General features: G+C 35.5%; 1 protein-coding gene across 2 annotated transcripts in view; it reads left to right on the top strand.

Annotated features, from left to right (window-relative positions):
* Window positions 1-23,028, top strand: part of RhoGEF3 (Rho guanine nucleotide exchange factor 3) — a 50,494-nt gene that overhangs the window by 12,841 nt on the left and 14,625 nt on the right. Inside the window, exons 6-7 of one of the 2 annotated variants that reach the window (XM_043213307.2) lie at window positions 196-585; window positions 816-941. In XM_043213307.2, coding sequence (XP_043069242.2) covers window positions 196-585; window positions 816-941 — 516 coding nt within the window. Of the gene's footprint in view, window positions 1-195; window positions 586-815; window positions 942-2,387; window positions 3,362-23,028 lie in introns of those variants that run through there. The other variant, XM_017235594.3, reaches the window with a different exon arrangement.

The following is a 23,028-nucleotide window of genomic DNA, read 5'->3' as shown; positions in this document are numbered from 1 at the left end:
TTGGCACGAAAATACACGTACTAACCTAATTCAAAAGTAAAAACCGAGTAGTGGGACATGAGATGGCTTCCCATTATCGAGGTCACATAACACGAAGAAGCTATTAAGAAGGAATTTGGCTGCCGGATGGTGGCTGGTGGATGGTGGATGCTTTCTCGACTACGTGGGCTGACGTGTCATATCCTTGTTTTATAGCACACCCAATGCGAATCCCAAACCCATACCCACACCCACACCCAATAGAAGCTGCAGTAAGACATTGGATACCTGCGACTATTGGCCCCGATGCGCGGGCTGTCAGGAAAAAAGTGCCAGTGCACCTGGAGTCAGAACGGAGAAGAAGGATAGGAAGGAGCAGCTACCGCAGCAGCACGTCACCACAGTGGCCGTCAACGAAAACCCGAAGCAGCCACGCGTCGAAAAGTCCTCCAATCCACCATGGACCTTCTTGTGCAGCGGAGTGGCCAGCATTTGCCATTCAGATAGTATACAGACAACGCAGGAGGCCGGAACAGGAACAGTAGCTGGAAGAGAAGCTGGCGTAGAAGGCTCCCCAGTGGCATCACAAAAGGAGATTGCGCTCAGGTGAGTTTCGCCTTTTCCACAGTCCAAAGTCGCCAGAGTGACAGCCGGTAGAGGAGCCATTAGCGATTGACAGGCGCAAAACAGAGTCCAGAGCCCGTTCCAGGGCCCAAGTACCCCATTAAACATGACAGATAACAATGAAAATGAGTGGCGACAGCGGAATGAGATTGGATACTGTCAATAATGGATAATGGTCATCATCTTTGTATTTTGCTTTCTGCCCTTTTTAGTGTTGTGTGCCGAAGGGAGAGGAAAAAGCAAACGAAGGCCGTAAAGGACAAGTGCCGTCGCGACAGCAGGAAACGCAGTCGATCCCTGCCCAGCATGCTGATGCCACAAGGACCTCCAGTCGAGCGGTAAGCATATTTTTCCCGTCTATTTTTGGATTCTTCAATTAGCGTTTTTGCTCTGTTTATCGGGAAGGCAGGGAAAAGCCAAATTTAGCAAAATTGTTTGCCTGTCAGTGTTCATTAACCTTTAATCGATGGATGTTCAATTGTATACATTTCGCTGGGCCTCAGGTCTCAGGTGACTACATGCCAGGACACCAACAGACACAGGCGTCGGGTTATAAAAGTCGCAATTGTGTTTTATCGGCTGGCAAACTGGCCTCCACCAATGTGGCATATGCCATTGTCCAACATCGTAGTGAAAAGGCTCAGCAAAGTCTGCGCTTCCTCTTTATTGTCAAACAAATAAACAGCCAGTGGAGCCACAGCATCCTCCTCCATCCATACCCATACCCACACCCACACCCATGCCCATGCCCGAGTTCAGCGACCTACTGCTCGACTATACTATAGACACAGATTTGAACATCGTCCTTAGCCCGCCCCTCGTATTCTACTTGCCTCCTTTTACGCTCCTCCATAAATAAGTAATGAAGAGGTGTGTGCGTGTGTAAGAGTGGCCATGGTTGTGTGTAGAAGAGAGCGTGCCTCGTGCCACCGGCATCCGCAATCCGCCATACAACATCCAGCAATAGCTAAATAAAACCGGCGAGCTGTATTGACAGAGATTGCTTTTGTCACGGAATGTCTGTAAATTAGTCTCTTTGAAAAGCTCCTTTAAGGCTGCTCCAACGGCTGGCCATCTGAAAGATTCCCTCCGGCTCTCGATGAATAAATTCCTTCAACGGAAAAGTATTTAAAGCTGCCCCAGGCAAAATAAAACATATTTCGAATAGCATTTTGGGGAGGTTGCTTTTTCCAAACGTATACGTAATGCATTCAGCCAAAAATATTCGTGCATACGTTTGGGCAAACATGCACTTCTGCCAAGAATTGTTGCATACTTGCGGGCTCTACACACGAGATACCATAGGCATGCGCATTGCCTCTGTGTTTATTTTGTTTTTGGTCAATTAAATTGTATGAAGTGAGGACCTAAATAGGGTTGATTGTGGATTAACTCTGATTATTAGCTTAGTAGCTATTTAAATGTAACTGGGTATTAGCAAAATTAGTATAATGAGGCCGCCACTAGTACGCGTTAGGTACATGTGGATTGGTTATTATTCTATTTTTTGTAAGAGATATTGATTGGTTTTGATTGTAGGGCAAGTCCATATAGTTTATGAGTCTCATATAACTGATCCGTGACTTAAATTAAAATAAAAAATATAATGTTTAAATCCCTTACATACCGATAAACATACAAAATTTTATCGATAACCGCGAAATACCAGAAAATACCAGCCGCTAGCGCGATTAGGGGAGCTCAACTCTACTAAAAATAACAACAAGCAGCAACACTGAAAACCAGCTACACTGAACCCCAGCAACTATGAACACTGATAACAACAATCTCCTACCAACCGAAACAGACGCCGCACCGCAGCGAAAAGTTTGAAAAATGTATTTTTAACGACGGTGCGCGCGCCTTTTTCATCCGTCGTCCCGTGTCCAATCGGCTGAAGTTCTCTGGCCAGTGTCAGCTGTTTAGCCCCATTTCCATCTCACACGAAATTGTGGCCATTCCATCCGGTTTAAATTGCAAAATCTTTTCCGAGAATCGAGAGCCGAGAATCGAGAATCTAGAACCGCGACGAGTGTCAATTAGCCCAGCTGCATAGAGTTGTTCTGTGCACTTTCTGTGAAGGTAGAAAAGAATAAAAAGAAACAAGTCGATTCGCCGGTCGTGGGCGTCCCTCTCGGAGTGTGTATCTGTATCTGCAGTTGTTGCTGTATCTTTTATATATCCCTGTGTATATATGCATATATACAGTATGTACTCTGCTTGGGCAGAAGCCAAAATGTTTGTGGACGCATAAGCAACAACGCAAATAGCGCATCTAAAAACGAACCATAAGCGAAAATCAATAAGACCGAAACCGAACCGGGCCGGACCGGACCACAAAAGTGTTTATTACATGAGCAAAAATGTCTGCCAAGACAATTGGTGTAAATGTTCCCGTTACCGCCGCAACGGCTGCCGCGTTGCATCCACCAGAACACCAAAGCGAGGAACCAGAAACAGAACCGGAGCGGGAGCGGGAGCGCGAGCAGGAGCAGGGCGCTGAGTCGGAGGCCCTGGTGGAGGTGGCAGCCGAAGCTTGTGAGCTGGAGAAGCTCACTGGCCCAGATAGTGGGCGTGCCTCGGCAACCGAGTTCGAGGAGACTGCATCCAAAATACCGCCAGCCCTCGACCACGAGGATGTTTACGCCAGCTGCGGCCTCCACACCAAGTGGTATTTACTGCCCGAGGATGACAATTCCCCATCCTCGCCCCCCAAGGAATGTGACGAAGGAGGAGCAACCGACGGTGACCCAGCAATGTAAGTTGTGACGATAGGAGGTCAACGACTAGGAGTATCTTTGAGCTTTTAGGACTTACCTTTCTTACTCTTCACCCTCGAACGGGCGGTTTCAAAGGAACTCATTAAAGTGAAAAATACAACTAATGCTTTAAATGAGAATCTCAATCGTATAATTATCAAAAATATTTCAAAATTTTATTTAATTTAGCTTCGCGGCTAGCGATAAACATTTCCTGAGAATGCTTATTTTAAATGATGATTATATGGTTTTTAGGAACCAAAGTTTAAACCGAAAAATATCAGTTGTGGAGGTCGTAAAATAAAGCTATTACTGGAGGCCACATACAGCTCCAAGTTGGCCCCGTAACGCTGCTAATTTTGCGGCCCATTGATCAATTATTCCGTGACTTCTGGCCGAGTGCCTGGTCTGCTGGGTGACTTTTTCGCCCATTGGCTTCCTGCTGGACTCCAGCCGACTGTGTTTACGGATTTAATCAGCCGTACATAATAGCCGAAGCACTGTGACCTGTTGAAGGACCCACAGCCTGCTTAAGGATTTCCCTCACGTGCTGCCCCCACCCGAGGATGTTTACTCACTTCCCGCCGCCCGTATGGCCTGCGGCATACGTTCGTGTATCTGCTTATCCGTCCCGGCGGGCCGGCGATCCGAGTGGCTCATCGCCCTGCAATGTTTTCGGCGGGGACGGCTATTTATAGAAGAGTATGCAAACGTTGCTCCCATGAGACTCTTCTCGGTTTGTTGATGTCGTCTATCTGCGGCACAAACTGCGGAAGTACAGGCACAGACTATTAGCAGAATCCCCCAAAGTGCAAATAGAGAATCATACTTTTTAATTTTTCAAACAGAACCATGACAATCTAGCCATTTTTTGTGGAAATACTTTTTCCGTTACATCAGCGACTGAGCAAAAAATGGTGTGCCGTTAGTGCAACGCCGGGTTGCAAGGCCTGAGCGGCATTCCTCGGAGCTGCAGATGCACCTTTTATGGAAGTCTGTCAGCCGCGATGAAATCCTTCGTTGTGATATAATAAGGTGCCGGGTCGGGGGACTCAATTTATGCGTATTTGTGGAGTCTTATGCAACAGACAGTTGCACTTGGAGAACGCCAACTTTCAGGCGCTTTCCTCCGCAGTGGTACTCCCCTCTCTAAAGCCCGGAAACCCCAGACTTCTCAGAACATTTGCTTAGGTCACTTCCGATTTACTTTTTGTCAGCTGGTCTGGTGTAGGCGATAAAGTTACAATCGGGTCAGTATCTCAGCATGGCCTCAATGTTTGCTTTGTTGACCCCCTTTACGGCCGCGAAGTCTCCCAGTAGTTAGGGGTGAACGTAATCTACTGATTTCCCAGGCAATTCCGATGCACCTTTGTCACTCTTATTTTGGGGCAACGATCCCCAGTGAGTAATGGGTCTCCGCAATCGATGGTCTTTGCAATCGATGACGACCCAGCCGAAATTCCTTCTACGACTTCCAAGCAGTCTTCGGCAGATTGGTGGAACTTGGCCTGGCCGGCTTATCTGCCACAAAGCGTACACTCAGCATGGCGAGGGGTACTACGTGACTGGTACCGGCTTGCCGAAAGATAAACGCCTCCTCAGAATAGTAACAGCGCACAAAAAAAAATCAGTGCCAGTGTTTCGAAATAGGTTCCACATGCCCCAGACAGTACCTACACTTTCAGTGATTTAACCTTTAAAGTTAATATTCCTATGCTCGTGTGACACACATTCTGTTTTATGTGGAAGAAATGGAGCTAGACAGACCTTTGGATCTTGAGTCACTCATCGGGGTTCCTATGGTTTTCTTTGTTTATTTATTATTATAACATTACACTTATTGTATTACAGTAAGTATATCTATTGTTTACTTCATTTTGGTAACCCAAACCGCACACACTTTCTTTGGGGGCTCATTGAAATTTCTACCTTGCTGCCATCTAATAAGCCATTCCATTTCATAATTTCCTTCTTGGAAGGCATTGATTACACTTGTAATGCTGTGAGCCATACATCTACTCCCAATTGTCTGCCAGATAGCGTAATAACAGGCTTTCCTCCAGGTGGGCCTTGTCTGTGATTAGATCTCCCTCCCATGCCGATATTACACTGTCGCGGGCTGTCAAATGGATCACCTGGGTAACGACTTCTTCCACCGGCGTTTGCGTACCTCGCGTGGAGTTCGGCCAGGATGAAGAAACCCGAGAGCCCCACTCCCAGGGCCAGTTACTTAGATTAACACATATTACCACTCATTTTCGCGGTGCATAGCAGCAGTTTCACAATTGAGTGAAATGTTCGGACCGCTCGTAAAGTATATATTGACAGTGGGGCAGAGCGGAGTGGCTGGCCGACTTGGCTCGCAGTGGAAAGTCAGAGTCGTCAGCCGGCCGACCAAGTCGTATTTTGGGCACGAAAGCATTTGGATAAAACAATGTTTAATTATGTTACATATATGAGGTTCCCGGGGAAAGTTATGGCTTTAAGGCCACCGCCACATCTGCTGGCCATGCGTCGCTGCTATTGGTGCTGTTTTCGGTGCGGCTCTGGCTGCTCTGCCTGCTCTGCCATTTGCGCTTCGTTTCCATTTCACTGGCATTTCAAATCAAAACAAGTGCAGAGCCAGCCCGGCCCGGCCACAACAAAGTTATGCAGCAGCCCAAGTTCTCGCCCGTTGTGTAAATAAGGCATTAGGGCTAAAAATGCACTGCAGTACCAGAGGGTACTGGGGCCTGGTCCGACGGACGTCTCCATCCACTGCCCCTAACGCCCTTCTATGTGTTCAGGCCCTGCCCAGCGCCAGTTCGGTGGCAGGTTGAGAACTTGTCACTGGAGGAAAGCAGCCCTGACAGCTGACTGTTGGCTTGGCAAAATGCTCTTACCGCAGCGGAGTTGCTTGACACTTCCAGGCCAGAGATGCATTCACAATGCGTTGGCATGACACTGAGTCTGAGAAGAACTCGGCTAATGGGATATTAATTAATATTATTCACGGCTCACGGCGCCTCCTGCCCCATCTCGGTCATTAGGCCCATCTCCTTGGTTAATTAGCTACCTTGCCGGGCTGTCATTAATCAGCCCCCTCCCACCGGCCGCCCACCGAATTGTCACAACACCCCCACTCCCGAAAGAATCTGCAGATTTCGAGGGGCTCCGCCGGCTTATCAGCCGTGTCAGTCGCTGACTAGGTTTCGGCCGGTAATTAGTTTGTTTGTGTGGCTAAATGGAATTCTCGGCGAGCAACACCTTATCCCGTTCACGGAAATTAAAAACTCAACCTGCCAACACAATAGCCGCCTCGAACCACCTCATCTGTGAAACGGTGGCTCTCGGGATGGAAAAGCTGCGGCTAGATTATCAGATGACTTCATTTTTGGCGCTGCCGCTGACCAAGTTTCTAAAACCGAATCGGAACGGCCAGCTCCTCGCACGCAACTTGTCCAAGTTGGAAGAGAAATCATTAAATATATAATATTTTGTCGGTGCAGTCGGTCGGCTAATCAAAGTGTAGGTAATTAACTACACAGTCTCTGCTATGATACGATTCTAACTTTTAAAGGCCTCTTGCTAGGAAATTCCCGAGGGGCTAGTCATCTTTAAAGGCATTGCAGTGGGAGCCGTGAGGCAATGGAGTTATAAATCAACTTGTTGGGGCAATTAATGATGCGTTTGCATCACAAAAAGCTGAACCTTTCGGGGAGAAAATGCTTTCGCTTTCAAACAGCTCCGCAGTGCACTTTCTGTCGGCTATTTCCGCAGAGCCAGCTCTGAGTCATGGCAGACGAAAGCATTTCAAAGAGCAGAGTCTGCCGTAAATCTTTTGATGTAGCTGGTACATGCTACATGGTACATGGTACAGGGTGGGCTGATCCATCAATGCCCCAGTGTCAGGGATATCAGGCCAGAAATCAAACGAGAAGTTCCTATTTCTGGCTAGTCCAAACAAACAAGTTGCCCAGCTGCCGCCTCTTCGGTGCATCTGCCGTCACTTGGTGTTTTTCTTGGCTGGCACGGTCTGTATCTATTTATGAAATGATCATTAACCCCCAAACTCTGACTCGGCCTGGCTGTGGTTCACAATCTACACAATTTGTATCTGGTTACGCCATACGCCATGCGGCATAAGGTTCTCCGGCGAAGGTTGGGCTGCTTTTCACCTTTCTCCCATCGGTGTTCGGGGTGATGGTGTGCATACTTAAATCTCCTCGAATTAGTGCCCGGAGCCTACGCAGGTGAATGCACTTTGGGCCTGCCCAGTCTAACACCGGGTTTCACTCCTCCAACGCGTACTGATAATTATTACCATTTTTCTTCTGCTTTTTGGTCTGGCAGTGAAATTACTGCGTATCGTCACAAGTAGGGAGTAAATAGGCAATCGGCTGATTTCTTGCGTCATATCCGTGTATGCATGTATATGTTGGTGGGAACGTAAATCCACAATCCAATATACACTCACATATATATATAATCCTAAATAAAAAATACATATTGACCTTTCATCCGACCCTGACATAAATATGTCTCCTGCAAGAAAGTGATAAAAAGGGATCGCAGCAGGTCAATTGGTTCCTTTTTTTTTTCTTGACCCTTCAGGGTGGATTTTCACTTTTCTACGAAAAGGTTTTCTTGTGATATACTTACTCCTTGTAAAATTCTGTATTATATTTTATATTATAAAATTAAATTTCTGTACATAAGTCCGAGTTAATTTAAAATTAATTAAAAAAGAATTGGAGTAAAAAATCCTTTTAAATGATATGCAACACCATAATAAAATTTTGGATATTTTTTTTTTAAATAATTATTTGTTCTTCATCATTAATTTTAAATTAATTACAAAATAATTATAATAAAATACATTTTTAAATGAACTGCAGCACCATGAATATAATTTTTGTAAATAAGCATTTTATTTTTTGTTAATCAATTTTATTTATTTTTTCACGATCCTGAATCTTATTTATTTTTTCACGATCCTGAATCTTAGACAGGTATCTTAAGTGGACAGTTGAATTTGTAGGGAATTAGGCAAACGGCGTATAAGCACCAGAAAAATTTTAGTAGTATGTAATTAGGCAAACGGCGTACGACGTAAATTTAGTGGCGCCATCTATGGGTCAAGTTTGTGTAAAATTGGGCAGCGCCATCTACCGTAATATTTTATACGCCCTCTATTGGCATAAAAGCAAACGATCATGCCAAAAATTATACTTGCCAGGATCATCGCCGTCTATGTTTTCTATATTTTCTGATATCTTGTCTATGTTTTCTATATTTTCTGATATCTTGCATTGGGTCCCATTAAGGGAAATATGCATGTAAAGAAAAGATCATGTAAAAATGAAACTTGCTAGGATCATCGTTTGCCTAATTACATACTACTAAAATTTTTCTGGTGCTTATACGCCGTTTGCCTAATTCCCTACAAATTCAACTGTCCACTTAAGATACCTGTCTAAGATTCAGGATCGTGAAAAAATAAATAAGATTCAGGATCGTGAAAAAATAAATAAAATTGATTAACAAAAAATAAAATGCTTATTTACAAAAATTATATTCATGGTGCTGCAGTTCATTTAAAAATGTATTTTATTATAATTATTTTGTAATTAATTTAAAATTAATGATGAAGAACAAATAATTATTTAAAAAAAAAATATCCAAAATTTTATTATGGTGTTGCATATCATTTAAAAGGATTTTTTACTCCAATTCTTTTTTAATTAATTTTAAATTAACTCGGACTTATGTACAGAAATTTAATTTTATAATATAAAATATAATACAGAATTTTACAAGGAGTAAGTATATCACAAGAAAACCTTTTCGTAGAAAAGTGAAAATCCACCCTGAAGGGTCAAGAAAAAAAAAAGGAACCAATTGACCTGCTGCGATCCCTTTTTATCACTTTCTTGCAGGAGACATATTTATGTCAGGGTCGGATGAAAGGTCAATATGTATTTTTTATTTAGGATTATATATATATGTGAGTGTATATTGGATTGTGGATTTACGTTCCCACCAACATATACATGCATACACGGATATGACGCAAGAAATCAGCCGATTGCCTATTTACTCCCTACTGTAGGCTCTAGGCTCTAAGCGTTATCTTTTCTTTCGAGTCTTCTGATTGGTTTTCCCGATTCATTAACCGGAAAAATGTGGGGAAAATTGGGGTGGTTTTCATGCGTTAACTCATGTACATGTATTGATGATACCAATACATTCAAACACAAGTACCTGTTTTCCGTTTTCGAGGATCAATAGGTTTTGAGGTTTATGCTAAGAATCAAATTTTTAGTATAAATCTTGCCTTGCCGGTTAAAGCAATTTTTACGCTTTTTCTTTTTACAAAAAAATAAAAACAAAAACCTAAATCATAAAAATGGAGTCGAAAGTTGCGTGTGACTTGTGCTCTAAAGTTATTAGTGTGAATGAGTTTATAACTCATTATGATCGATGTGAAGGACCTCGAAATGCCTTCTCGGAGATGAAGAAGAAATCTCAGGCCAACGGTTTGGCGAAAGCTTTGTATCGTTCGCGAACAACGGTGACCAAAAAGCAGGAGGAAAATCAACAACCAAAAATTCAAGGAATCAGGAACCAAGGAACTACATCAAAACATAGTATTTTCAACGTATCATCAGCGGTCAAACGGAAGGCTGGTGTGTCCAAGGAAACTAGCCCTCAAGAGGGGCAACCCATGGATATTGAAGAACAGCCATCAACATCAAAAAGGGCTAGACTAGACCGCATAATTGCTGAGAAGAATATTTGTCCCGATTGTAAGCAAAATTGTGCTTTCGTTGAGGAAAGAATTCATTTACATTCTCCAAATCATAGAGCAGCATTAAGGAAACTTGTGTGGCAAAATGCTAACATTTTTCCTATAACCCAAAGTGATACTTTTTACACAAAAAAGTATAAAGTATTCGGAGTGCGCGATCTAGATTTAAAAGAATTTTACATTGGATGTAAAAATAATCTTATAAACATTATAAAATATGCACTTAGCGAATTAAGAGCTATAAAAGTGCGTCTATCAGTTCATGGAAAATATGTAAAACCGACTGAAGAAACTGATAAGATGCAAGAGGAAACAAAACATTTCTCGACAAACTATAAAGCAATTTACGTCAGCTCATATAATGACGTCGAATACATTTTAAATGACGATAACGAAATGTTAATTGCAAAAGCCGATGAATTCCAGGAGAGGGATTCTGGATGGGCTATTAAGCATTTTACATTTTATGAAATACAAATATTAAAGCTAGAGCACCTTCCTGGATCAGGATATGTTGAAGCACCTAAGAGCATAAGAAAAAGAAATGCTCTCATAAATGTTAAAAATAATGACATTTATTGTTTTAAGTGGTGTATTTTGGCTCACATAGCATATATGAAACACATTCAAATAAATTTTGGTACATCAGCGCAAAAAAAATCAGCTCGCGAAAAACTGCCCAGAACTTCATTTTATGGGATTTTTGATATTAGCCAACCAATTATAACATATGAACAACAAATATTAAACTTTTCGGGAATAGAGTTTCCCATTACAAAGAATGGAATAAAGCTGTTCGAGAAAAATAACTCAAATTACAGCATAAATGTATATGAAATTTATGATGGTCGCATAGAAGGTCCTACAATTAGAACTAAAGAAGTAAAAATCCATCATATCGATATATTGGGAATAGAAAATCCTAAAAAAAATTGTTTGCATTATGCGTACATTACAAGCATAAAAACATTGTGTAAATCACAAGTGAACAACTCAAATTCGGAGAGATATTTTTGTAGAAATTGCCTACAATTTTATTGCAGCACTAACAAGACCCACAATCTAAAGGAGTGCGGTCAAGTGGCTTCACTATACCCACAACCAAACACTAAAACCAAATTTGAAAATTTTTCAAAAAAACTGGCACCACCCGTGGTAATTTATGCGGACATTGAGGCAGTTTTGGAACATTACCAAACAGCCTCAAATAATCCAAACGAATCCTATACCAAGCCTGTGCAGAAACATACAGCATGTGCTGTTTCGTTTTATGTTGCCCATAAATACAACCCTCAGCTGAATAAATTATGGACCTATGAAGGTAAATAAATTATTTTAAAATAAATGAAAAGTTTTAAAGTTAATAAATTTTTCCTTTTTACAAATTACAGGACATGACTGTATGAAGGTTTTTGTTAAAACTTTGGAAGAGGAGACAATGGCCTTATATAGCAAATACTGGAAGGGATCAAAAAAACCTATATATAACTTTGACATCTGCGATGAGGACTACCAGGAGCATGGGAACTGCTATGCGTGTGAAGAGGTCATCAGTACGGATGAACGCGTACAATATTTTAACCAGTTCACGGGTAAATACCAAGGTCCTATCCATAGAAGTTGTAAAGATAGTTTTAAGTTAAAAGCTTATTTCCCTGTAGTTTTTCATAATTTATCAAGATACGATATCCACCTCTTTATTAATGCCCTAGGGGGTAAATTGAAACCAATACCCTCTACTAAAGAGTTATATATTGCTCTAAATCAGACAATTTTTGAAAAGGGAAAGACTAATTATACTATAAAGTACATAGATTCCAATAGGTTTTTAAATTCTAGTTTAGAAAAATTAGCTTACAACATGGAAGATAAAGATTTTAAAATATTAAAATCAAAATTTAGTGGAGAGAAGTTTAGGCAAATGAGAAGAAAGGGAGTATTTCCCTATGATTATTTGGATAGTTTTGAAAAATTCAATGAAACCGAACTTCCTCCTAGGGAATATTTTTATAATTCGTTGAAAGACGAAGAGTGTAGTATTAGCGAATACAATTTCGCTAAAGAAATTTGGAGTTCGTTTCAGTGCAGAACTCTAAAAGACTATATGAAATTGTATTTGGAGAGTGACGTACTAATTTTAGCAGACGTTTTTGAAAACTTCCGTAATATATGCTCAAAAATTTATAAATTAGACCCTGTTAATTATGTTTCAGCCCCATCTATTTCATGGGATGCTATGCTGAAGTATACTAAAGTAGAATTAGATTTAATAAGTGACCCCAACATTTACAATTTTGTTAAAAGAGGTATACGGGGCGGTCTGACTCAATGTACTCAAAGAATTTCAAAAGCAAATAATGAGTACATGAGAAATTATGATAAAACAAAACCAAAAAATTATTTGTCGTATATTGACGCAAATAATTTATATGGTTGGGCTATGAGCCAAAAACTCCCATTTTCAAATTTTCAATTTTTAAGCGAAAATGAAACCAATTTATTTGATGTAGAAAATGCTGATTCCTCAGGAGACACAGGATATATTTTAGAAGTAGATTTAGAATATCCTGATGAAATTCATGACAAACATAACAGTCTACCATTTTGTCCTGAAAACAAGGTTCCCCCAGGAGGAAAACAACCAAAATTAATAGCTGATTTAAATTCTAAAGAGTTTTATATTATTCATTTAAAACAGCTTCAATTGTGTCTTAAACAGGGATTAAAATTAAAGAAAATTCATAGAATTTTATCTTTTAATCAGTCATACTGGTTAAAGCCCTATATAGATTTAAATACCCAACATAGAAAAATAGCAAAAAATGAATTTGAAAAAAATTTTTATAAATTAATGAATAATGCCGTATACGGCAAAACCATGGAAAACGTAGAAAAGCGTCGAGAAATAACACTAGTAACTCGTTATGAATCGGCGCAAAACTCTCCAGGGTTTAGACAACTAGTTGCAAGGAATAATTTTCATAGTTTAGAAATTTTTGGAGAAAATTTAGCGGCAATTGAGACTACAAAGACTTCAATTTTGTATGATAAGCCTATTTATATTGGATTTACTGTTCTCGATTTGTCCAAATGGCTAATGTATGATTACTATTATAACTTTTTATTAGTAGAGTGTCCCTCAGCAAAAATAATATATATGGATACAGACTCTTTTATAGTTTCCTGTGAAGAGGATATATACAAAATAATAAAAAAAAATTCTAGCCGTTTTGACACATCAAATTATGAGACAGGAAACCGATTCAACATTATTCAAGCTAACAACAAAGAATTGGGCTTATTCAAAGATGAAAATGCTGGAAAAATTATGACCTCTTTCGCGGGTCTAAAAGCTAAAGCATATTCATTTTTAGTAGAAAACAATGACGAATATATAGATACAAAGAAAGTTAAGGGTGTTAAGCAATCAGTAATCAAAAAACTGTGTCATTTAGATTATATTGAATGTATTAGACATATGAAAACGTACTATGGAGAACAAAGATGTATAAGAAGTAGGGGCCATCAGTTATATACTGATGTAGTTAATAAAGTAAGTCTTAGCCCTAGAGATGATAAAAGATGGGTATTAGCTTGTAATATTAATACTTTAGCATATGGTCATTATAAATTAAGATCTTTATTAAATACAAATGGATAATGTCAATAATATTGTACGTATTTTTAAAAATATTAAATAAGCGACAAAAAAAAAATAAATAAATAAAAATAAAAATAAAAAAAAAAAAACAAAAAAATAAAATAAAAATAAATAATAATAATAAAAATTAAAAATGTATATAAATAATAATAATAATTAAAAATGTATATATGTATGTATAATTTGTATAAATAAATTCCAAATTGTAAAATTTTATTTTAATAAATCTGTTTTATTTATCCATGAGTTATGTGTTTCATCAAAACCTAGCCATTTTACAAAAATTTGGTCTTTTTTTCTTTTTATTACTTTTTCAACTAGGAATGCACTTTTGTCTTTAACTTTTTGAATTTCAGCTTCATAAAATGTACCTTTTATAGGGTCACCCTTATAATCAATGAGCTCGTAAGTAACTGGGAATGTAGTCCTTATTTTTGAAATTGTAAATATTTCAGTGGTCCAGTTAGGTTCATATCCTTTAACAAATACACCCTTGTATTTGCTTATTCTAACATGGTCTCCTACTACATATTTATGCCTTGGAAATACCTTAACAATGTTATAACATTTTTTCAAAATAAACTCTTCATTCTGTTTACAAACATCGATTGGCCTCATTTTTATAGTTCTGTGGTAAGAATGGTTGTAGTCTTCTACAAGCGAATTCAAATGGGTAATCCATCGATAATTTCCATTAAAACTAAACATTTTCCACATCCTATTTTTTAAAGTTCTGTTAAATCGTTCACAAATCGAAGCCTTAAGGTGTGTAAATGTATGATAATGATTTATATTATTTTTCTTCATAAGTTCTTTAAAGAGTTGATTAAAAAATTCTTTGCCTTGATCGGAATGTATATTTTTTGGCTTGTATTTGGAATCTTTCAATATAGATTTCATAACAGTTGCAACATCCATTGCCGATTTTGATTTTACAGGCTTAGCAAAAGCATATTTTGAAAATGTATCAATAACCGTTAGTAAATATTTATATCCATTATTCTGATTGGAATAGGGGATCATTTCAACCAAATCAATTTGCCAAGTATCATGAAACCCTTTTTGAACGAACTTTCGACGTAAAAAATTTTTTCTACAAGATTTATGTATTTCATCAACAACTTGTTGCTTACTCATTTTTATTTAAAAAAAAAAACTTATTTTTTATTGTTAATGTCTGAGGTCTTAGAGATTAATGATTTCTTATAATGAATTACATCTTCTTTTATTTCTTTTGTCATTTTTTTAGATATTTCGAAACATAAACGTGTTAAATCTATTTGAACATTTTTATCATAGTTACCATCTAAATCAGATAATTGAATATCGAATTTTTGTAAAGAGACACACTTCGGAATGATATGATTATAGTACAGATAGGATATTTGCTGTTTTAATATAGTGTTCCAACATAAAAATGTAGTTAAAAATATAGCTAGGCGAATTAATGATCTCCAAGTTTCACTATCTATTTCAATTTTATTACCGAATTGATTTAGTATCAGAACATATTGTTTATCTGATTTTCTAAATCTAAAATTACATTTAATAGTTGATAAAATAGGGTGATCCAAAACTGTATCAGACATTAGGAAGTCATATTGATCAATCTTTAATTGTATAAATTCCTTGTATGTAAGCAGTTGCATCCATTCTTCTTTATCAAATCCAATATAATTGTTTTTGTGCTGCTGCATCCAAATCATTGGAGTAAATTTTCTAGATGTCGAAAATCCACATTTTATTTTCAAATTTTGAGCCACAAAATATTCAAAACCAAATATAACTTCATGGTTCTGTTTTTTTCTTATGGCTCTTTCTCTTTTAGCTTGGAGTGTATCCATTGAATCTGAATGTTATTAACAAACTGAAATTAGTTACTAAAATGTGTGGTTTATAAAGGGCTTAGTATGACGTATATACATATATATATATATTATACATTATGTATTACATAATGAAATGAAATATATATCCATATATACAAACTCCTAAGATGTGAGAGCAACTTTTATATTATATATTACATAATGCATGTATTATATAATAAAATGAATGGTATATAAAGACCTAAAATGTAGACACCAAAGTCAGTTTACATTTAAAACTCATTCTAAAATGACTAAATTTGATAGATCAAATTCCGTTATAGTAGATTTTCAATATGTTGTTGGAAATAACAATCAAATTTTTGTTAAGGAATTGGCCTTCATGCCTGGAGGAACTGTAATACCAAACTTCTTTCACTTCAAACCTCCATACAACATTAAGGAGTTGAATTATGATACATTACAACAACATAATATTCATCGAAAAAACATAAACGGATTGGACTGGATGGAAGGAGAAATACCCTATAACTGCTTAAGCGATGTACTTTCTCCACTAAATAAGTTTTCCAATATAATTGTACGTGGCGAAGTAAAAAAGGAATTTTTATCAAAGTTTCTATCGAATAATATTATCGATATAGATATAGGAAAGAGCCTGACATGTTATCCTAATTTTTTTACCAACTGTAAAATTCACAAAAAACTTAAGCTTAGATGTGCTCTAAATAATTTATTTAAGCTTTTTGTAATTTTAGAAAACTGTAATTACGATATATACTATAACGGAGAATCATATGTATAAATTACTTTAATAAACAGTATGATTTTAGTACTTTAATTGAGAAGTTGTTTTAGCAAAATGGATCGCATCTTTGGAAAAGATCCTCGTAAAAAAGGATACAGTCAACTTATATACTGCAACTATTGTGGTTCTGATACTCATTTTGAAAAGGACTGCGCTAAAAAACGGGACCAGGAAAAAAATCATTAGAAACATTTTTTTTTTTTGATAATTAGCATTGAATAAACAAAAAACTTTTATCAAAATGTTTACACAATTTGTTCATCCTTTTACGATGCTTATTTGTGGTCCCTCAGGATCGGGTAAAACAACATTTTTGAAAAATTTAATAAATGGAAGGAAGGACTTAATAAGTACTTCAATAGATAGAATAATATGGTGTTACGGTGAAGAGCAAGCGAAACCAAATTTTACCAATATTGAATATTACCATGGGGTACCTGACTCCATTGAAAATGAAAATAATGAACCTATACTTTTGGTATTAGATGATTTGATGATGGGAGCATTTAATAAAAATGTATGTGAACTTTTTACCAAAGGATCTCATCATCGAAATTTATCTGTAATTGTTGTAACACAAAATATATTTCATAAATCTACTCACACCCGAGACATATCACTAAATACAAAATACATTGTGGCATTTAAAAATCCTAGAGACAAATTACAATTTCAATGTTTAGCTAGACAGATATATCCTGAAAACCCTAAAGAACTTTTTAGAATATATAAAGAAGTCACGAATGAACCTCATGGTTATTTACTTATTGATCTTACGCAAGGAATAAATGATCTTTTAAGATTTAGAACAGAGATTTTTAATCCATTATATTCAATTTGCTATTCAGATGAAAATGGTTTGCAAAAAGAGCATAAGGCGATTGAAAGCGAACAAACATTTATTGTATGTGCTCAAAAAAGCAAATAATAAACTTCGAAAAGCGATTATTTGCAATAGTGATAGCGAGTTAGTAAAAACATTGTCGGAGATAGTGATAAATACTTTAAAAGGAAACCATAAAATATCAAAAAATATCTTAAATTCATTAAAAAAGTATAAAAATGTATTACGACATATTTCCAGCTCAAAACAATCTTTAAATTCTAAGAGAAGAGTTCTTATTCAAAAAGGCGGATTTTTACCAATTTTAATAAGTTCATTGCTTTCTGGGATTTTTGGAAAAATTTTGAATCATGATTAAAAGTAAGCATGAGCTAAATAAAGTAATCTTAATGCATCCAAATGCATACCATAAACTTTTAGTAAATGATCGAGGAAATGATCTTATAAATTTAAAATTTTTACCAATTTTAAACAATAAAAAAATTAGTGATTATGATAAATGGATTAAAATTCAACAAGAATTATGTGCATACCAAAATAAAAAGAGAAACAAAGCTGTTTTGCATCAATCGGTATCGAAACCCCCGTTTTCATTAAATCAAAATGTAGAAACCCAAACATATATAGATGATTGGAAAGATTCTATTGCCAGTACTTCTAAAGAATACAAGAACGAGTCATCATTTAAAAGAGAGGATTTACCCGATTTAGCCATTTTACCCAGCGATGAAGAAGAACAATCATCTGAGAAATCTGTTTCAATTCCAATTAATAATAAACGAACACTCGCAGATACTTCTTTCACTGATGATAAGATTTTAAAAAAATCATTAGTTGAGAAAACAAGAATTATAAAAGGAAATTCTACTGAAAAGAAACTGAAACTGAGAAATAAGGTTAAAAAGAATAGAGATTCCCCCTATCCACTAAGAAATCTTAAGTATATAAGTGATTTAGAAAAATTGCAAAGGGCAAACCGCAAAGAAAACAATATCCAAATTGGTAAAAATAAATTAAATTGGATCTCATATTCTTAACTGCAGAGCTTAAAATGTTTTTTCAAAACGAGTTTTATATTACATTGCTCAGCAATGACTCCTTAAATGTGTTTCCTGATAATGTAAAATGCGCTTTTACAAATATTGTAAACCTTCCTGAAACAATGTCTGAGGAATGGGAAGTCGGTATAACTGATATATATTTAAATAATTCTTTTCGAAAAAATCCTAAAAAAAGGAGAGAAACAAAAGAAAATAATTCAGAAGAATCAAGCTCTAATTCAACAGAATTTATAAGTTTAGTAAATTCTGAAACATTTCGATACAAATCGACATCAATGAAAGCGGATGAGATGGAATGCGGTGCAATATTTATTTACACGGACATTATAAAGCCTCGTTGTGTAGGAAGCAAAAGACCACGTTGCTTAAGAGTTTTATTTACAAATGGAAAAGAAAAATTTATGCAGTTTAGAAATGTTGAATATTATCCTATTGAAAATTTTTCACCAAACGAAATTTCAATATTAATTACTGATTCAAGTGGATATAAAATCCCCTTTGAAACTTCATCAGTTCCAATTTTTCTAACTCTGCATTTTAGAAAAAGAAGAAAAAGTCTATAAATAATAATGTTAAGGGAAACTAACATTTAGAATTGATTTACCAACCATGGCGAAATGTTATCATCAATATTATTTAAATCAGTGCGGTGGAAGCTTAAGTAACATAGGTAGTCTCTATGTTTCCCCAAGAATTGTTCAGCATGGTCGTGGTATTGGAAATTTCTTTAGTGGACTTTTTAATTACATTAAGCCGCTTTTTCTGTCAGGGATAAATGCACTTAAAAATCAAGCTGCTGAAACCGGAAAGGCTGTTATAAATGATTTGGGTCGAAAACCTCTACGAAATATCATTCAAGAACAAAGTAAAATCGCATTACATAATCTATCTGACAAAGCAATTCATAAAATTACTAAATTACAAAGTGGTAAAGGAAAAAGGCATAAAAAGAGGAGACCAAGAAAAAATCGCAATCATTTAACAACTAAACAACGTCGTAAACATACGCGTTCAAAAAAGTCAAGAAAAAAAGCATCTAAAAAATTTAAAATTAGTGACATATTTTCCAAATCAAAATGAGTAATCACATTGAATGCATGAAAAGCGAATTGGATCTTTTTGAGCCTCATCCAACGCAAAGCTGTATTTTGAAAACCGAAGAAGTTTCATACAACCCTATTGCTTCTTTGGATAGTGCTTCATCAATTGAATTCGTTTGTTTAGGAAATGGAGAAACCTACAGAGATCTTTCAAGTGTTTACTTAAAACTTGTGGTTCAACTTAAAAAAATTGATAATAGTAGTATTGAAGGAAATGCTGTTGGTGTAGCAAATAATATATTGCATTCTATATTTAGAAGCTCATCTGTATATTTAAATAATACTTTGGTTTCCCAAAGCGACAATAATTATCATTATAGATCATATTTGCAAACAATTTTAAACTATGGTTGTGATGCAAGTGAAAGTCATTTAGCAACACAAGGATATTTCCCAAATTATGGTACCCAAACACCATTTAAAAGTGATGGCAGTCAAATTCTTAAAAACATGTTTCAAAATAGTAATAAAGTAGAATTATTTGGAAAAGTGCATGGAGATATTTTCAACCAACCAAAACTGCTTGTAAATAATGTTGATTTGCGCATTACTTTTAATATTGAAAAAACAGCATTTTATTTATTGGAAACCGAAACTGAATCGAATCTAAAGATCTTGGAAGCCCAGCTGTTCATGAATCATGTAGTAGTCAACCCCAGCATTTTATTAGCTCATCATCACGTTTTACAATCAAAAAATGCAATATACCCATACAATAAAGTTGAAGTAAAATCATTCACAATATACCCAGGAAATAATACATTATCCATCGATAACGCAGTTATTGGTCAAATTCCAAATTTTTTGGCCTTTTGTATGGTAAAAAACAGAGCATACTCAGGAAATCGAGGATTAGATCCTTTTAATTTTGAAAACTTTAAAATACAACGATTCAATCTGCTAGTTAATGGAGTACAGGTACCTTCTCAGGCACTTGAATTTGATTTCTCAAATCCTACCAATACCCTAAGTTCAAGAGCATATAATTTACTATTTAAAGCTTGTGGAATTAAGCATTATGATCGTGGTCTCCAAATTTCCAAGGATATGTTTGACAAAAATAATTTTATATTAGCGTTTGATTTAACTGCTGATCACTCCAATTCTAGTGTTTGCGCTAACCTGATTTCTCAAGGAACGATCAGAATAGAAGGAAGATTCTCTGAGCCTCTGGCTGAGGCTGTTACTTGCATTGTTTATTGTGAATACGACTCTATGATTGATATTGATAAGCATCGAAATATTCGAGTACTTTTGTAAAAATGAATACAATACAAATCATGGACTTGCTCTCCAAGCATCCTCAAACTAAAAAAATATTTAAAGGGGTTTTTTCGGCCGATAAACTACCAAAAGAAATTCGTGAATATCCAGCATTGATTGTAGCTAACACTGATTATTCATACCAACCAGGAATGCATTGGGTTGCATTTTACTTCTATAACAAAAAGTCAGCAGAATTTTTCGATTCTTATGGACAATATCCTCAGAAAAAAGAATTTATTGCATTTTTAAAAAGAAATGCATCAAAATATACTTATAACAAGCAACAATTGCAAGGATACTTTTCAAATACCTGTGGACATTACTGCATGCTTTTTGGTCTTTACAAAAGCAATCGAAAAACTTTAAAGAGTTTTACACAGAATTTTAAGATAAAAGATTTCACCTATAATGATAAGTTAATTTCAAAAATGTTTAGTAAATGTTTTAAATGATTTAAAAAATTTTTTTTTTTTTTTTTTTTTTTTTAACCCAATATGAAAAATAAACAATATTATTTATAATATCTATAAAAAAACTTTTTTATTTTCATGGATTTGGATACATTCTTTTAGTTATTTTATAGTATCTTATCATAATATCCGTAGCTTCCTTTATATATAGAGGAAGTTTGTTGCAGTTACAAGTGTCTGGACCTTCGGTTGCTTCATCATCACTCCAGGGACATATTTTGTAGTGGAATCCATATTTCGAGTACAGCATTTCCTTTTCTTCCAAATCCTCTAAAGTTGTTTTTAAAAATTGAAGTTTTTTAAGGTGCTCCTCGAAAAGCATATCTTCAAATTGAAGTAAAAATAATTTTATTTGATGCGCGTACATCGAGAGGCTTGAGAGAGGAGTTGTTTTTGATTTAAGGGAAAAAATGAAACTGATAAAACATTATAAGGAATCGACTCTTTTATACAGTTACTCCTTTGAGATAAATTGTAAACAGGCTGAGCTATATCTAGTCATCTCTTTTCCTTTATATACAAGATGCGTTATTCCATTTTCCTTCAATTTCTTAAATGGTGTTTTAGTTGAAAATTTATTCACGTAGCTCTTTGGTAAAAATATCCAGAGTGGTTCGTCGTCCTTATCAGTCAAATAAAGGGCTATTTTCGTCCCATATGTGGTTTTCTTTATCTTACATCCAATGATCTTGTATTCGAAATTAATACATAGGTCTTCAGTCTTTGTGTAGCCAATAACAGGCTTTTGATCATTCAAAGTATCTAAGAAAGACTATGATATACATAAACATAAGGATATTTTTTGATTGGCTGTGAGAATTTGTAAACATACCATCATTTATAACTCACGTACTCCTGGATTCGCTTCAAAAAGGTTACTGTTAGGTACTAATCAATTTATTTAATGATCCCGCTCTTTTATACCTTTCAATAATAAATTCACTCTTCTTTGTGGTTACATATATACATATACATACATATTTATTTATATATATATATAAGTATATTAATACGAATAATATACTTTTATTTAAATGAAAGGGATGACATCATACCACTTTTATAAATGTATTTGTGTATATAAAGAATTTATAGCTAGGGATATGGTAATTATTATTAGGAATGAAAGAGATGACTGCATGGTCATTTAATTTTAAAATATATAGATCAATTATATACCATAGCACAGATTCAATCTTAAAAATATAATATAAAAACAAGTTCTAGTGTTGCTTTTTATCAGTTTATTTTCAAATCTTCGAAATGAAAACGTTCGTTTGTGATCTCTGTATAGAAAGTCCTTCCTTTAAATATCGCTATGGATTAAAACGTCACATTCTAAAAAAACACAACTTCAGCAATACAAAAGCCAGATCCTCATACTATAACTGCTACTTCTGTCCTGAAGTGAAAAAGTACTGGCTCCGAAGTGAATTATACACCCATTTCTTGATGGATCATCCAACGATATTAATTGAAATAATTAACTTAACACAAACTTCAAAATATTTCTTTTAAATTTTAAATCTTGGTGTTAATTTAATTTCAATCAACTATTTTAAATATTAATGTATTTTAATTTTTAAGTTCATTTTAACTAAACTTTGATAAAAAGAAAGATTTCAAAAATAATTTTGTTTGAATAATTATTTATTTTTCATGAATTAAAAATAATTACACAATAATAAAATAACATAGTTTTTAATTTATTCATTATTTATAAGCCAATCGATTAAAATTTTGTCGAATTCCTCATCCATTAAACTTTCATAATTATCTTTTCCCTCATTAACTTCCAAAAATATGTGGTCATCATCCGGGAAAGTAAACTCTGGTT

Source organism: Drosophila bipectinata, chromosome 3L (genome assembly GCF_030179905.1).
Source record: "Drosophila bipectinata strain 14024-0381.07 chromosome 3L, DbipHiC1v2, whole genome shotgun sequence".
NCBI lineage: Eukaryota > Metazoa > Arthropoda > Insecta > Diptera > Drosophilidae > Drosophila > Drosophila bipectinata.
This window is presented reverse-complemented; position numbering and strand designations above follow the sequence as displayed.